Source organism: Tenrec ecaudatus, chromosome 7 (assembly GCF_050624435.1).
Source record: "Tenrec ecaudatus isolate mTenEca1 chromosome 7, mTenEca1.hap1, whole genome shotgun sequence".
Classification (NCBI taxonomy): domain Eukaryota; kingdom Metazoa; phylum Chordata; class Mammalia; order Afrosoricida; family Tenrecidae; genus Tenrec; species Tenrec ecaudatus.
This window is the reverse complement of record NC_134536.1, coordinates 40,871,429-40,889,075: the sequence shown is the minus strand read 5'-3', so window position 1 is coordinate 40,889,075 and position 17,647 is coordinate 40,871,429. Positions and strand designations below refer to the sequence as shown.

Below are 17,647 nucleotides of genomic sequence, written 5' to 3'. Positions count from 1 at the left end.
GAGATGGCATTTCTAGATAGGAGGGCTGGCCTTTAAAAAAGTCATTTGGCCAAGAAATTCAAGAATATTTTCTGCTAAGAATCTATAACCTGCAGTGTTGACTCAGTGACAGCAGTCAATGCATTTGTCATTGCAGACCCCAAATAGCAGTAAACAAAAGGCTTTCTGGAGCTCTCCAATTCTGGAGGAATGGCTAATCCGATTAAGTGCCTCATCTACAATTGACGCTTTGCTATTGTTTATATTCAAAGCATTTAAAAGATTTCTTTTGTGTATGTGTGAAAACTAATTTTATCATTCCACTTGGTACATTAAAGCAGCATTTTAATTTCTCATAATGGGTTTGCTACTGGTTCTTAATGAACATCTGTTGCTTGGGATTTGGAGTACTACATTACCAGAAGCTGTACTGCATTTGCTGCACAATCTAGGACTTAATCCATGGCATCTATCAGTAGGATGGAAAATCGCCATGGCAACTATTCTTGGGTGAAAGCCCAGATTAAGAAACTCTTAAGAGGATTTATAATTCGTGCCTCCCCCCAACATCAAATTATTTCTTACATAGTTTCTAATATTAATAAGGAAATTTTCATCTATATCTAACTTGCTTGCATGTTTAGACAGCAGGAACAAGTATTTGCTATTTTCATCGTCCAATAAGATCATGCATTTTCCGTACTTTTCTTGGTATTATAACCAAATGTGTCAGGGCTAGAGATGACATTCAAGGAAATGCCGAACCCATTGTTAGGAATCACTGGCCAAGAAGAGATGGAAACTTCCCAAAATCCCCCACTGCAAGAAACAGCATTGTTGGGAGAGGAGCCCCAGGCGGGACCTCCCATGATGTGAAACAAAAGCTGCCCCCTCGGGAAAGCCTCCAGTAACTGCTCTGATTGTGTCCTCTAGAGGTCATGGTGCTTTTATATTCTGTGTTCATTTGTTCAGAATTTAGATTGTGATTATGGCTTGAAAGTGTCCACAGCAAAACAAAGAACTTCTACCGCAGTCAGAGCAGTTTACCTCCACGGTCAATACTCCAGTAACTTTCCCTTTGCTTCCATTTGAAAAAGCAAACCCTGGACCCTCAGCAAGCTTTCCTTGGGACTGAGGGTTAAACGGTTTCCCACAAATGTGAGGACATGAGAATACATGACGGCACATGTTTTAATAGGTCTGGGTAACAATACTGCTTAGTTCTTTCTCTATGCTGAGTCCCCACCTTCCACCGCAGATGCATATTCATGGCTACCATGTTGGTATGTGTCTTCTTTACAGTGTGTGCACCACACAAAGACACCATTCAAGGAGGCAGAATAGAGATGGCATTACCCAGCCTTTGTGCACCAACCACAAACCCGGGACCTCCCCACACAAAGAGAGGGCCCCCCCTCAGGCCCTCGGGGCACCTTAGTGGGGCCATTCATGGTGACTGTCCAAAGGGGACTCCTTTTCCTAGTTCACATGGTGCCATGTGCGAGGGCTGTGACTCTGGGCCTGAGAAAAATGGTTCATTTCTGCCACTAAGCACCAGCATAAAGGCTGACAAATTTGTTTATGAAATACCTGGTAGAATTAATCCAACTGCTAAAATCTAATGAAAGTTCAAGCCTGAAATGTCACAATCTGAAGTAAATTTTCCAGGAGATGTGAGTATGTATTCTAAGCCTTGGTGCCTTAAGACACACACACACACACACACACACGAAGACCTCCTCTGAGACTTTCAGTAGGCTTTGCAACATATCCATAGTGTCTTCCCCTCTCAAAGCTACAATAATGGGGGATATTCATTAGCGTTTTAGGCTCATTCACAGTAAAATTACTGTAAGAAGAGTACATATTTTAGCTTGGCATATGTCTATCTGTTTCATTTTTAGTAGATCAAACACTTTACTCATCGTATCTTCTATTAAAAGTCATGACCTCTTTTTAATAGACAATCAGCTTCTATTAATTTAAGGCACTCTCATCGCACTCTAATTCTGTAATATCTACTATAACTCCCGATTACATCATAAACTGTCTTATTGTACGCATCATTAGAATTAATGAGGGGATGTATTACTGTGATCTTGACATATAATAGGACTTAATAAGTGCTAGGAATCATCCTTTCCTGTGGTTCATGCCAGAGTAGTATTTGTCATTCCTAGTAAATTTACCACCCATTAGAGAAGATTTTTTTTTGGCTCAGTATGAAAAGAAGTTTTGCTCGTCTCCAGAATTAATTCATTGTTCTTTTATAAGTAATGTATTCTTTTCAAGAATCCCTTTCTTGCCTCCCACTCCTCATTGGCTGGAGTCTCCTGGTGGTGCAAACGGTTAATGCTCACCAAAAGTTGGGAAGTTCAAGTTCGCCCAGAGGCATCTGAGAAGAAACACCTGGTAGTGTGTTTCTGAAGAGTCATGTGTTCACTTAAAATCCTGTGGAGAACAGTTCTGCTCTGACCGCAGGGGTACCATGAGTGGGACTCCACTGGAAAGCCGCTGATCTTGTGTTGACTACTAAGAATGAGTGATGTAAATGGTTACGCACTTGACTGCTAAGGACGGTGGAAATGAGAACCTCTGATCTACTTCCATAAAAGCCCAGCCTTGGCCTCCCTTTGGAATGTGCTTCTTCTCTGAAACACATTAAAGTGCCAGCAGGTGGAACATATTTCATAACAGGTTTGGTTTGCATTTTGCACTGAATATTCTTCTCTGACTTACTGCCCACCCATGCTTTCCCTGATTTGCATTAATTTTTCACCTTTATCTTTATGTCCATTTCTCTTAATTTTATCTTATTTTCTTGATATTTTTAATACCTTAAGTCTCCTTTGAAATCAGGTGGCATTAGATTATAAGTAAATTCAAAAGATATATTTACGTGGCAGACATTTACAGCACTCTGAAAATGGAGGCATACTGAAGTGACAGTGTATCCTTTGAATCAGGAACTCAATGTTGTAGTAGTCTTGAGTTTAAAAATACTCTGAGAAGTCCCATCTATAGAGGCAATGGAGTAATCAGAACTTGTCTACCAAAAAAAATGATGTTTCTTTTCTTAATGCAGCTTGGTTTTATAAGGGCCTTTGTTGTGTAACCCTATAAATACATGTTGTCTAGTTGCTTACATGTTGTTTTACTTTAAAAGAAATGTGACATCGCTCTGAAATGATCAGCCACCTTTGCCCTCTCTCTCAATCTCTCTCAATCTCTCTCTCTCTCTCTCTCTCTCTCTCTCTCTCTCTCTCTCTCTCTCTCTCTCTCTCTCTCTCTCTATTTTTACTCCACACCAACTGGCTGCATGCAGAAGCTTCGCTTTGAGAATATTCCCTGAGATAAAGTGCAGCTGTGTCCCACATGCCTCCATTCTTTAGTACCACCTAGACCTAAGACCTCCATTAGATTATATGTCATATGCTATATATCTTATCAAGCTCATGTATACTTAGCACGTGAACAACATAGAGCTTTGGCAGGTTGGGAGGAGGGTTTAACATTCTCATTTAAAAACAATAAGTAGATGCAAATGTTCTCAGTAGTAACTTATATGCTACAAACAGCTGTATAGACAATCATGCATTCACGCTGAAGAATAGGGCGATCCTCTAGCAGTAGCCAAATGCATTATTGCTTTTCTTAAAATCAAGGGCAGAATCCTCTTACACTTAATCAGTGTGCCACTTCAATTTGGTTCTTACATAGTCTGATGGTCAAGTTCCTTAATCTGCGGTTTCTGGTGTCATAATAGATGTTCTAGGCAAGAGGTTCCCAAACTTATTTGGCCTGCAGCCCTCTTTTTTAGGGGGGAAAGGGTATAGCCTTGGCAATGAACATATTTTTTCATAGAGCCCATAATCAGGATAAAGTATAAAAAACTCACTGCCTTTGAGTCGATGGCAGCTCATAGCGATCCTCGAGGGCAGGCTAGAACTGGCCCTGTGAGTTTCCAGGACTGTAGCAGTTTATGTCTTTCTCCCAAGGAGAGGTTGGTTTTTTCTAACTGTGGACCTTTGGGATTGCAGTCACAAGCATAAACACTACATGCAGAATGTACTTGTGCAGCCCCCCTGGATCCAGCACCCCTCAGCGGGTGGCACGGCCCACTTGAGGAAACATTGCTGCACTATGTGATCTCTCACTAACAATAAGGGCGAATCTTGGGAAGAGCCTTTGACTTACAAGCCGTAACTGTTAATGAACAAAGAAAGTGTTACCTTGCGAACACATGAACCTGATCATTTTGGAAAAGGTTAGGTTGAAGATCAAAACTCAGTTTGTTCTACAAACCTCACCCACTCGCTCACTCACTGGCATGAGCGGGTTCCTCCTCATAGAAACCCTACAGGGTGGAGTTGAACTGACCCCGTGGGCGCAGAGGCGAATCATCGTCACCGGAGCTGAAGGGCTCATCGTTCTCCCACAGAGCAGCCGGTGGATGTGAACTGCTGGCCTGTGGGTAGCAGCCCGATGCTGACCCCACGACGCCAGGCCTCCTTTTCTACTAGTTCCGTGCCGTTCAAACTTCAGCTGCAGTGGCATCACCCCAGGGAATTTTAAAAACAGGTTGCTGCTGCCAACCGTCAGCTTTAAACCGGAAGAAGAGTGCGTTGGGTTCTGTTCTTTCACAACATTAATTCACGACTTACGCTGAGCAAAGAACCAGACAAGCAAGACTGCGTGAGGAAGAACGTGGCACTGGGGTGGGAGGAAGACTCGCTGACAGCCCGAAACGTGCAGATGACACAGCCTTGTCTAATCTGGAAGTGAAGCGGACTGGATGCGCCTACTGACGAAGTTCAAAGACTACAGCCATCAGGATGGCTTATAGTTCAGCGTAAAAACACCCATCTTCGTAACTGGACCCATAAACAATATCATGAGAAAAATGTTGAAGTCCATAATGGAAGCAGCGGGCAAGAAATTTAACAACAGATTGCATCGGGCGAATTTGCTGCAAAAAAACTCTTTAGAGTGCTAAAAAGCAAAGATGTCATTGGAGAAACTAAGGCATGCCTGACCTGAGGTTGGCTTTGTCATCCATGCACCTACATGTGAAGGCTGCAGAGTACATACGGGCGGCTGGAAAAGTGTGATGCTGGAAAGGCATGTTGACTCTCTTAGGGCCTACCAAAAGAACGAACAAATGTTTCTTGACCAAAGTGCAGCCAGAGTATCTTTTGGAAGCAAGGATAGACAGACTTCATTTTGCATCCTTTAGCCATTCTGGCAGCAGGGATTATTCCCGGGAAAGATACTATGTTTGGTAAAGTCGAAGGGCAGCCACAAAGAAGAGGACCCCCGATAAGATGGGCAGAGTGGCTGGCCTGAGGGGCACACGTGTCGTAAGGGCGGTGAGGAGTGCTCTGTCTCCGGAGTGCTTCCTGCTGGTCTCTCTAGGGTTGCTAAGCTTTGGGACTGGCTGGCTGACCCCTTACAACAACAGGGCTGAGTCAATGGGAGAGCCTGAGACTTTCCACGTATAACCAGTTCTCAGGGGGTGCTCATGTTGGTGGTTTAGGGGCTCCCATTGAGAACCACTGTATTAGCCTGTCACCCAGCGCCTTCCTCTGAGTCCTCAAACTTTTTAAACAGGAGCCAGTTCACTGTCCGTCTCACCTGTTGGAGAGCCGGACTATAGTTCAAAAAAAGATACGAACAAATTCCTATGCACACTGCACATATCTTATTTTGAAGTAAAAGACAAACGGCGCAAAAACAACCGGCAGGCCAGATAAATGTCCTCTGCGGGCCGCATATGGCCCGCGGGCCATAATTTGAGGATTCCTGCTAGTTTGCCTAAATGGTGTATGTCTGTTTCAGGAGCTCTTTCCCCAGTTCTCTGGTAGCTACTCAACCCAGTGTATATTAGCAGTAGTTCTTCTAGAATAGAAATGATGTCCCAGGATTCGTTCTATCTTATGATTGTTTTAGGATATAGACTTGAGCACTAGAAAATACCTCTTGGCCAGCCAAGTCCCCCACCACCCCCACCCTCCCACCATTGGAAGAATGCCCCTAGATAATATCACAGATGTGTTTTCCCCGGGGCCAGGCTAAACTCTTGGAGTGCTTTGTAAATGTGGTGGTTCCAGCCCACTCAGAGTTGCCTCAGAAGGAACTGAGTCCAGTGACCTCCTTCTGAGGAACCAGCGTATAAAACCTGTCAGTCACAGTTCTGCCATGCCTCCCAAGGCCTTGCCATGAGCTGGAGTAAGCCCAAGGCAACTGGTGCGAGTGTGGGCATTCTCGAGATCCGGGGCCAGCAGACAAAGGAGTTTGAGGAGATGTCTCCTTTGGACTCACCAGAGTTAGGGTCCATAAAGCCCACTTCTGGGAACACTAATTCCAAACTAACACAACTGGGTAAATGTTTGCATTCCCCAGGTTTTCAGACTATCATTTCCCAGCATTCTTTTTACACATGAAATCTTGCCCAGAACAACAACCTATAGAGTAGAGTCTTGGCGACAAAGACATCACGTGTAGAATTCCTGAAGTATCGGGAGAATCTTAAGGTAATAAAGAGCACATGTTGAAACCTTGAATACATAAAAACATGGACTTTTACGATGACTTTTTCTGGAAGGTACCCAGAAAACTAATTGATAACCCTTTTGCTTAGTCCAGTGTTTCTGTACATATAGGTATAGCTTATATAGATAGCTACAACAGAGATATATAGATAAGCAATATGTTATGCATATGGACAGCAATAGGTATAGTCTCTATATTTGTATATGTGTATCTTCTGTATATATGCATACCTATTATGTATAGACATATATGTATGTATGCTAGAAAAACACTGTGTAACTGCAAGGACCATTCCATTTTCAGAGATCTCATTGTTGATAGCATTTCTGTTCTTGATATTTTAAAATTGATGGAATATGACTTATTACAATGCAAATCTTACATTTTTAGCTTCTAGGTATGTGTGTGTGTATATATATATATATTTCTTACATGTACAAGGTTTAACCAATTTCTTTATGTGCATTTCCCCTTTGAGGAGAAACACCATGCATGAATGAATGTGCCCTAAGAGAAACACAATAAAACTCTGAAGACATGGGCCTCATGTTCCTGTTTGCTACCGCTCGCTGTATTTACCACCTCTGTTTCCCAGCAGGAATACCCATGGCGAATTACATTTCCCTTGGAGGTGGTGGGGAAGAGCAGATGCTAACTGCCATTTTTGCATTGGCATTTTTATTTACTAATTTGCTGGATTTGTTTTACCCCCTGCAGCTGTAACTGAAAAAGCTGTACAACTGAATGAGACTCTAGGAGCTCAAGACAAAGCCTGGGAGAGCAATTTGCAAGGACTTCAGAAGGAGATTGATCAGATGATGAGAATATTGAGGAGGAAAAATCTAGAGCCACAAAAGGAAATTACTGAAGACGAGTTGGTGTGAGTAGACACGCCATTTTCTTTTTGTCTTTTGACGATCTGTAAAAAAAAACTCCAAATTTTTATTTACAGTTTGCTAAGCTTTCCATTATTCACATCAGTGGAAGATGCTTTGCTTTATTTCAGCTGAGGATGTTTACTATTTATTTACCTATAGTTTATCTTACTCCAAAATAAGTTGATAGCGTATTCTTGCCTCTTCATAGTCAAGCAAATGTTGTCTTTCTCTTGTGTCATCTATATTTAGGTTAAGGAGCTTAATTTTTAAATCACTGTCTGAGGGGTTTTTAGCCTACATAATTATTAAATTCTCAGGGTATCCAAGCACTTTGCCATCTTGAAAGATACTGAAATGAAGAGTTTTCAAATAATGAAACCCCTAAAACTTTACGTTAGAGAAACTGATAGTGATTTTCCTAACATTAATAAACAGCAATCACACACTCAGTAGAATCCTTTACTTATACTCATAGTTAACTTCAAAGAGATTCAGCGGTTAGTACGTATATAGCATATAAGGTCAGCAGCATCAGCAATACCTGGGGGCTTGTTAGGAATGCAAATTACATCACACACCCCAGCCCTACTCTATCAGAAACCTTGTGGGGAGGCCCAGCGAAATCTGCTCTTCCCAAAGCCTTTACTAACTGCAACGCACGCCGTTAGAAAAGGACTGCTTTTCAAACATCTCACCTGTCTTAAGGATTAGGGAACTCTCGCTGTCAACTTAAACTGCAAACTTCTCAAATCATGCAAATAGAAAAAAAAAGAGGATGCAAAGTAAATCAAAGTTACATTAAATCATCACGGCAACAGTATAGATTTTGTTCAGTTTCTAACCTGAAATATCAATATCCAAGTCTACTCTCAAAGGGATAGAGGTGTGTCATAATTGTAAAAGAGATGGTTTGGGTGGGGCCGTGGCGAGGAGAGGGAGGTATGTGAACGAAGTCATAAACCTAATTTCGACAGGCAGAGTCTGAGAATGGCCCTAGACCTTTCCCAATTGAAAATGACATGACACTAATGAATAGAAAAGAGGTTTGTTTTTGCATGCATTTTAATTAAAAACGGTCTTGCCAATTGTCAGGTAACCGTTTCCAATTTGTTTCAGTACATAGCAGATCTGCTTTGAAGTGTCTCCTCTTTTGCATTCTGGTGATGTCATGTCTCTTCACAACCCAGCCTCTTGCCAATGCTCCCCAGGCGGTGCCCTGAGCTTATTGTGTGTTGTTGGGGTGGGTGGTTACAGAGCTGCTGAGGCCCTTCTGAAGAAAGTGAAGAAGCTCTTTGGAGAGTCCCGGGGGAAAACTGCAGACATGGAGAAGGATCTACGAGAGAGACTGGCTGACTACAACAACAAGGTTGATGAAGCGTGGGACCTGTTGAGAGAAGCCACAGATAAAATCAGAGAAGCGAATCGCTTGTCGGAAGTAAACCAGAGAAACATGACCGCTTTGGAGGTGAGTCTCAGGACCCTTTCATCAGACTCTAAGAGGCTAGCGATGGGACGAGGGGTGTTAAACACGGCTGGAACCAATCGAGTTGATCCACATGTGAAAGGTCAGTAATGTGATAGCTCCGAAAAGAGCCGTGGAAGAAGTGAGCCAAAAAACGATCCTTTCGTGTGTTTGATTGATTGTCCTCAATGCCTAGTTCTCATCGAATCAAATAGAATTTCTATTTGATTCATTGAGATGTCTAAAGAAAGTGGAAAATAGTGGGAAACGTCTTTTACTGGGAGATAGGGAAGCTTAATCGTGATGAACAATGTGCCAATAACTAGAATAAGCTGGAGCTAGGCACTTAAGAGCCGTATCAGCTCCTCAGGTATGCACTGACGCACGCCCTTAGAGCAGCGGTTCTCAACCTGTGGGTCCTGACCCCTTTGGCGGTTGAACGACCTGTTCACAGGGGTCCCCCAATTCATAACAGTAGCAAAATGATAGTGATGAAGTATCAAGGAAAATAACAATATTTGGGGATCCCCACCACATGAGGAAGTGTACAAAAGGGTCTCGGCATGAGGAAGGTTGAGAACCCCTGCCCTAGAGCACACTGAGGGTCTCTTCGCCTTTAATGAGCTATGATGTTACCATTCAGCCGCAAACCCACAAACAGTGATTCAGAGGTGGGCCTATGGAAAGCCGCCGGAGGCCCCTGTATTTTCTAGAGGAATCTGAGCTCGGGGAAGTTTGTGCCCTTCTGCCTTTGCCCTCTGGAAATCACCTTTTAAAGGGAGCCCTCATGACGAGATCAAGCCCGAGTGAGCTCCCCTTCCTTTTCCTCCCAGACACGTTACTGCTCGCCAAGAAATAATGAGCAGTCGCTGATGCGGCTCGAAAGAAACCGATTTTTCCAGCAGTGTTCTCCTTGGCAGTGTCTCCCTTAATGGTTAACATGGCACATGGATGACTTCCCCAAGAGCCACCTCGGCACGTGTGAGAGTACAAACTTGTCTGCGCTGTTGGAAAACAGCAGCGACTACTTCCTCCCCGAGATAAGCCTGCCCGCGCTGCTTTCACAGTATCCGGCCCAGCAGCCGGGCCAGCACCTCCAGTCTTCTGCCTCGGAGAGGAGATCATGTCTCCTCCCAGGCCGTGGGCCTTTCTCTGCCATAATTGTAATCTCAAACAAACAAACTGAACTGTGTTGGTAGCATGACAGACTTGTTAAAACCTGATTTTTTTCAGGTTCTCATTTCTTTCTATTTTCCTTTGGATGAAGAATATCAATTAAATTTTGTTATATAGGTGTGTGTGCGTGCGTGCGTGCGTGTGTGTGAAGGTTGCCATTCTGTGAAGGTGTGTGTGTGTGTGTGTGTGTGTGTGTGTGTGTGTGTGTGTGTGAAGGTAAGTCTGTCTCCTGGGACTTATCCTTGTCATTCCAGAGGAAGATTGAGGAGACTCCCTTGGGTCACTTAAAACACAAAAACTGATCTTATATCTGATCTTAACCCATTTGGTATCTACGGACGTGCAAACAATATGGAAGAAAGCTGGGCTACCACACAGGCTGCCGCGAGATTCATCCTGCTCAGTGACACACCCGGGGTGTAACTCACCCCGAGGCACATCTCTCTGTTTCACAGAACCAGTTTAAGCAATCAAAACCCCTGTGTGCCCAGCATAATCAGCATCTGGGAAGTATTTCAGGAAGAGTTATAGTGGCGCAGTAAATGGTGCTTTCCGACATCCCTTCCATTGAGAGGAGGTGAAAATGGGAAGGCATCACTCCTGGGCCCCACTCGATACGCCTGGAGCATGGGTAGCGAGTACTAAAGCTCCAAGTGGTTCTTTCACTTTCTTCATTTTATTTTCATTCTGTGTGCCATGTTGTACTGTGGGCTTGTTAGAAACTTAATGAAGAACTCAAAAAATGGACCGAATTAACGTGAATGCGGCAGCTTCTTTAAGGTTTGTAAAGGCCAATGATGGACCAGTTACTGAACAACACGCTGTAACCAAGGAAGGTGGACTAGGGGCAGCCAAGTCAGCAGGTTGTGGGTGCGCTGAGCCTGAAATAGGGATCACACAAGACCTGCCTCCAGTGCAGCTTTTCTCAGAACTTTTCTCAGGGCCAGCACAGACCTCGGGGTCCTCCCTTGACCACATCCCTACATGTACCACTAGTCATGTCCTCAACGTCCCCAGTGGCCCCCTTCTTTTGCCTTCACACGTGGTCACCAGTGCCCAAGCCTACGATACTTTTCACCCAGAGGCAAATTCCAAATGGATTCAAGACCTGAGTAAAAGCCAACTTTAAAATGATTACATTGAGGAAAATAGGAAAACAAATGATAAGTCAGGGAAACAATTTAAAGTTTACTAAACGAATTTTATATTCACTCTATTTGCTGAAGTCAAAGAAGAATGGACACAAAAATATTTACATGGACTCTGGTAGATTTTTAAATGATCATAACAAAAGTATAACATTATAATATTATGTCTGAGACATAGGAATTGGTATTTGGGGTAAATTTGGGGTTAATTAATTGTTCTGGATAAGTCTGAAAACGGTGAAAATCCGCTAACTTGGGAGGTGAGCTCTGGCCCCTTGGATCTTGAACACGTAACTTTTCCAAGAGACTTAGTCATCTTCAATCAGTGAACAAACTACATCACTGGTTCAAAGGGAAAGAAGATGAAGGTATACATACAGTCACTACCCGTACAGGTATACACTGCACAGCCATTTCAGGAGGTGCCATCGATTCGAGACTGAAGATACCGACGACATCGGTGGAAACAAGATTCTAGCACTGGACAGAATATCAATTGTGATGTGCCAACCAGTGAATGTAATGTTGGAAACTACCATGGAATTTGGAAGACAGGTACCTGTCCAACTGACTTAAAGAGATTCTTATTTGTGCCTGCCTATTAAAAAAAAAGATCCAACAGAATGTGGAAATTATTCCACATTCAAATAAAGTTTTGTTGATAATTCAAGTCACAGGAATTTATTCAAGGGAAGCTGCCAGAAATATAAGCCATATTCAGAGAAAGACATGGAACAAAGGAAAATGTGCAATGTCAGATGGATTTTGGATGAAAGCAGAGACTACCAGAAAGATGTTTATCTGTGTTATAATGGCTATACAAAGGTATTCAACTGCATGGATCATAGAAAATTGTGGGTAGCATGAGAAAATGGGAACTATAGACCCCATAATTGTGCTCATGCAGAACCTGTACATAGACCAAGAGGCATTTATTCGAATGGAATGAGGGGATGCTTCATGTTTTAAAATCAGGAAGGTGTGCATTGGGGTTGCACAATTTTACCTTGTTTCTGCAATCTGTGTGTGGAACAAATGATCGGAGAAGCAAGCACACAGCTTTAGGATTGGAAGGAGACTCATTCATGATCTGTGCTAGGCAGATGATACAGTCTTGCTTGCTGAAGGGAAGAGAACGTGAAGAACTTTCTGATGAAGATGAAAGCTATCCTTGAAGTACGGGCTCAACCTCAGTATAACCTAATCAAAGATTTCCACAACCAAGTCAATAAGGAACATTGTGATAAAGGAAGAAAAAAATTGAAGTTCTCAAAGGTTTATCTCTATTTGGATCCACAATCAATGCCTATGGGAGCAAGAAGTCAGATGACATATTGTTTGGGAAAATTTGCCTCAAAACTCATAAGCCAAGCCTACTGCCATGAGTAGATTCCTACAAGACAGAGTAGAACTTCTAATCTTTATGGGACAAGAAGCCTCATCTCTTCTCACAGAACAGCTGGTGTGTTTGAAATACTGACCTTGTGATTAACAGTCTAATGTGTATCCCCAAGCCTTGGGATTTTTTAAACAGTTGCATTGGCACATATTCACATGTTCTCCGACGTTACAGTTCAGTCATCATCACGTCCACTTCAGGACATTTTCTTCTGTGTTGTCCTCATTAGTAGATCCCCATCTCCCACCGACCTCCACTGCCAGGCTCCCACATAATTATTAATTCAGTTACTATCTCTTTAGATTTCCCTACCCTGGATTTCATATGCAGAAAGTCGTACAAAACACAAGAAACAACAAACAAAATGAAAATAGCAACAAAACAGGAAAACTCAATTGCAAAGAAAGCAGAAATTATTAGAAATGGAAACAACTTTAAAATGGGTGAAACCAAACCCAACCCAACCCACTGCCATTAAGTCAATTTTGACTCACATCTACCCTACAGCACTGAGTAGAACTGCCACTGTGGCTTCCCAAGATTGTACCTCTTGATGGGAGTCAAAGTCTCATCTTTACCTCTCAAAGTGACTGACCAGATCAAAAGGGAGATTAAATTATATGGTTATTATAATTATAAGATTTCATTACAATTAAATTATATAAGGAGTGACATTGTCACCTAAATACATCTGTCATAATCACCTTTACAATGATGTCTGCGAGATAGCAAAGACCTCGATATTTTTGAGTTAGAGTGGGACCCTGGGCTAGATCATCTTGAAATCATCCAAAGAAAATTTCAAGCAGCAGACCAGCTAGGAACCACATGACACTGCGAAAAGCCACCTCCTGGAAGGAACAGAAAAGTTGAGTTAGCCACCACTTTCTCTCAAGCGCCTCCAAAGTAGATTTTCAGAAAACTCAGGGGCCAACCAAGTGCAGTTAAAAAGCCCACAGTGTCCCGAGCTAAAGCCAGAGAAGAGGGGGACTGCCTGTCAAGGACCACAGCAAGCATGCACAATAAGGTCAGCCCTCTGGTACCAGAACCCCTTGCAAGTAGAGTTCAGTTTGAAGAACAACTGTGTGCCTACCATGTTAACATAACTCAGCAGATTCTAGGCAAACTTCCCCTTTTCCCTGAATTTTGATGACTTGGTCAGTATGCTTCCTGCTGCACTTCAGGAGAGTTAAACCCTCTGAACCCCCTTACTTTGCAGAGATGAGGGTATGTACTGCACAGGCTCGCCTGGATGCCAGCAGCTAGCGGCTGGCTCTCTTCTCTAACTCTCTTCTCTAACTGTGGAAACTCTGTGCCTTTCTTGGTCAGTAGAAAGCAAGACTCCTTCTTTGTAGGGTAGGGCTGGAAACAACATCTCCCCTGACAACGTTCGCTATGGCCTACTATGCTTGCTAAAGGTGGAGAATGAATAGGGAAGCTCGAAGATGGATTGATGTTTTTCAGTGATAGTGTTGGCAAAACATATTGAATATGTCATGGACTTTCAGAAGAGCAAGCAGATCTGACTGGGGAGAAGTAGAGGCAGGATGTTCTGTAGCAGCGAGGATTGGGCAGCTTCATCTTCTGTATCTGGACATGCTATGAGGAGCAACCCCCTGAAGAAGGTCGCTTGGTAAATCCACTGCATTAGCCACAGAGAGGAAGTGCCTCTGCAAAATGGATGGACTGGCACAATGGCTGCAAAGCCAAGGAGCCCGGATGTAGACCACGCTTTGTTCTGTTGTCCATACGGACTCAGAATGGGCTGGAAGGCTCCGATGGCATGTAAGAACAACAAGAAGTCCATTATCAAGCTCAGTGCCGAAAACATAAAGGAAGGGAGGGAGAGGGGAGGGAGGATGAAAGGGCCAAACCTGTTGTCATTGAGTTGATGCCTAAAGGACAGAGCAGAACTGCCCCCGAAGTTCAAATGTTTATGGTAGCATAGTGTCACACTGTTTCTTACAAAGGGGCTGTGACCTTTCAGTTGAGAACTCACCAGTCACACCAGGGCTCTGTGGTCAGTGCACACTGGTTGAAACATAATCACCTGGAGAGAAAGTCCGAGTCAGTCGTGGTCTGGGAAGGGACTCAGAGCTCCCGGTCTACGGCTCTTCCCCGGGGCACTTGCTGTGCATGCAGATTGGAGAAGAACTGAGGCACTGTGTTCATTTGATTGAACAATGTGGTATTTTTAACATCTCTGGTTTGATCGTGCAGGTTCCCACGAAGAAGATGATGTAATTAAGACACAACTTACTTCTTTTATTTGAAGGGGGCGAGAATGTACATTTTGTTGGTTAAAACATTTATCGAGCACTTAGAGGCTAACTATAAAGACATGTGATGACCTTCCATGTTGGTCCTCCTGGCGCGGTCCTCCTCCCACCCGCTGCAGCATCGCCTGGAGACATGTAAGAAATGCAAACTCCACGCCACAAGCAAAAATATCTGCTGACCCAGAAACGGAGGGGGGAGCCCAGCAGCCGTATGTGAATCACTTTCCTATGAATCTGAGCATCGTTAGAGCGCAAATGAGGAGGAGAAAAACGCCGTTTCTGAGGTCTGAAGCAACTGGTCTCTCGTGGAAAGCACTGGCTACACTACACTAACGGCCAACGAGATGTCATCTTCCTGCGTCTCCAGTCTACTTCAGTGGAAACGGCAATCAAGACATCCGATGATTTTCCCAGGCACGTCTGCTGCAAAAGACCTCTTAAAAATGTTAAAAAGAAAAGCTGTCATTTTGAGGACTAAGGTCTACCAACCCCAAGTCACGATTTTTCAATCACCTCATATGCATGGAAAAGCCGGGTAATCAATATGTAATGCTGAAGAAGAACTGATGTCTTTGAGTTAGAGTGTTGGCGAGTAAGAATGAACAAATTTGCCTTAGAAGGGGTATGCTTTTTAAATACAACCAGAATGTCCCCTGGGAGTGAAGATGACAAGAGCCCCTCTCTCATATTTTGGGCATGTCCCTGAGAAGGACATCATGCTCGCTAAAGTAGATGTCAGCAACATAGGAAGATCCTCGGGGGGAGGGGGGGGCGGGGGCACAGTGACTGCAACAATCAGCCAATCAACTAACACGCAGCAGCAAGTGTGAGAACGACACAGGACTGAGCGCGTGTCAGTGTGTGGAGCAGATGCTCAGTGTGAGTCAGAGCGGATAGCAACAAGAATGTAAGTGTCGAGGCCCCTGCTCCGTGGAGAATTGTAACTAAAATATAGAGGCCAAAGTATTCGAGGCGATCAGGGACAACCTGACCTACAGCTCACTTCTAGGAATGGGAAGTCCACCTCTCCCCGTGCTCCACATCGGTGACCTCGGCATTTGTCTGCTTCATGGGGTCGTAGAACTGAGTCTCATCCCTGAAAAGAAGCTGCTAGTTGATGTGTCTATCAGAAGAAAAATTGTTGACTTTGGGTAAATGCCCACAACTCTGAATTCTTTTCTTTCAGTGATAGGGATGTTTGAAGAATTAGAACATCTGCATGGCTTAGGTATACACAATTATAAATCACCTCCCCCCAAAATTACACATCCTTCTACTTCCAATTTGATAGAATCCCTATGAAATAAATCTGCTTATATATTCTCGTGTATAAGCTGAGCTTTTCAGCACATTTTTAGTGCAGTTTTTGTGGTAAAGATTAGGTGCCCCGGCTGATATTTATGTTGGCCAATACTCAAGTATGTATGGTCCTGATCTGAAATTATAGATGTAGTTCCAATGGAATTCAAGATACTACCAGAAATTCAAGAGTTCATTTTAGCACTTACTGCTCATCAATATGGACAGTTTACATCAATATGGATGTAACAATATGTAACAATACTGTTACTGAATGAAAATTTACATTGTTCTCATCTGGCCACAATTGTCAGCATAATATAACTGATTGGTGAAGCTTGTTTTTTTTCCCTGTTCATCTCAGGAAAGCCAGGACTGTAGGGTTGGGTGAGATTTTACCCCCATGGCATTTTCATGCTTTGTTCACACTGTGCTACAGGAAATGAAGGAGACCCTTGAAAGTGACAATCAACAAACTGAGAACACATTAAAAGCAAGCAGCGACGTGCTCGATGAAGCCAGTGGTCTTGCAGATGGTATCAGTTTGGCGACGGACGTAAGTATCGGAGGAGGTGCAAAGTTAACAGACCCTGGATAACGCGCTCGGTGCCATGATCAACGAGAAACCACGATGCGCCTCTGAATTATGAGCAGATACTAATTTATTATTTGTGCTTTCATCTCTACTTCATCTCCTATTAGTCATATATACACACAAACCTGTATTTTTACAATATCTTACTTTTCCTGGGGCAGCACTTAGAAATCTGCTTCAATATTTATATAACATTCGTTAAAAGGGAAATGTAGCTTTACAAGCAGACTTGTGAACACAGTGTCTCATGAATTACACATAGTTATGTATGGTAATAGAAATGCAAATGGTCTAAAAGTTCCTAATGACTATTATTTATTCATTTATACCTAAGAAGTAAAAAGAAACTGTTTTAGAGAGTTAAGTTCTTCTTGGTGTAAATTGGCTTCATAAATTTCTTAATTGCTATCATCATCAAATAGGTGTTTTTCTTCTACATTATCTTTTCTGCTATGCTAGTAAGTTTGAATTTTCATTTAAAATAACAAGTGCATAGAATCATGCTCTTCGAAAACCTAGTAAAAAACAGAGGTAACTCGGGGTCACTTGCTGACAGTGTCCCCTCTTCTCTACACATTAGTATGTTGAGGACATTCGAGCCAAGTTGCCACCCATGTCTGAGGAGCTTAGCAATAAAACAGCTGACCTCTCCCGCGCCATCAAGGACAGGAAGCTTGCCGAGAAGGTGTCCCAGGCCGAGAGCCATGCGGCTCAGTTGAATGACTCTTCTGCCGTCCTCCATGGGTATGTCATTGGCTGTCAGAAAAAATGTCTATGTGTACTGTTACTTGCTCAAAAGTTTTGAGTATAAAAAAAGTACAGAATTGCTTTCAACTCTTGATTCTGTGATTATCAACATGCTGGTTACAAGGCCTTTCTG

The 17,647-nt window shown here is 43.1% G+C and overlaps 1 protein-coding gene across 1 annotated transcript in view; it reads left to right on the top strand.

The window, feature by feature from the left end:
• Positions 1-17,647, top strand: part of LAMA2 (laminin subunit alpha 2) — a 636,281-nt gene that overhangs the window by 503,328 nt on the left and 115,306 nt on the right. Inside the window, exons 36-39 of the mRNA XM_075554570.1 lie at positions 7,249-7,411; positions 8,664-8,874; positions 16,612-16,728; positions 17,348-17,511. Of these exons, the coding sequence (XP_075410685.1) occupies positions 7,249-7,411; positions 8,664-8,874; positions 16,612-16,728; positions 17,348-17,511 (655 nt within the window). The remainder of the gene's footprint in view (positions 1-7,248; positions 7,412-8,663; positions 8,875-16,611; positions 16,729-17,347; positions 17,512-17,647) is intronic.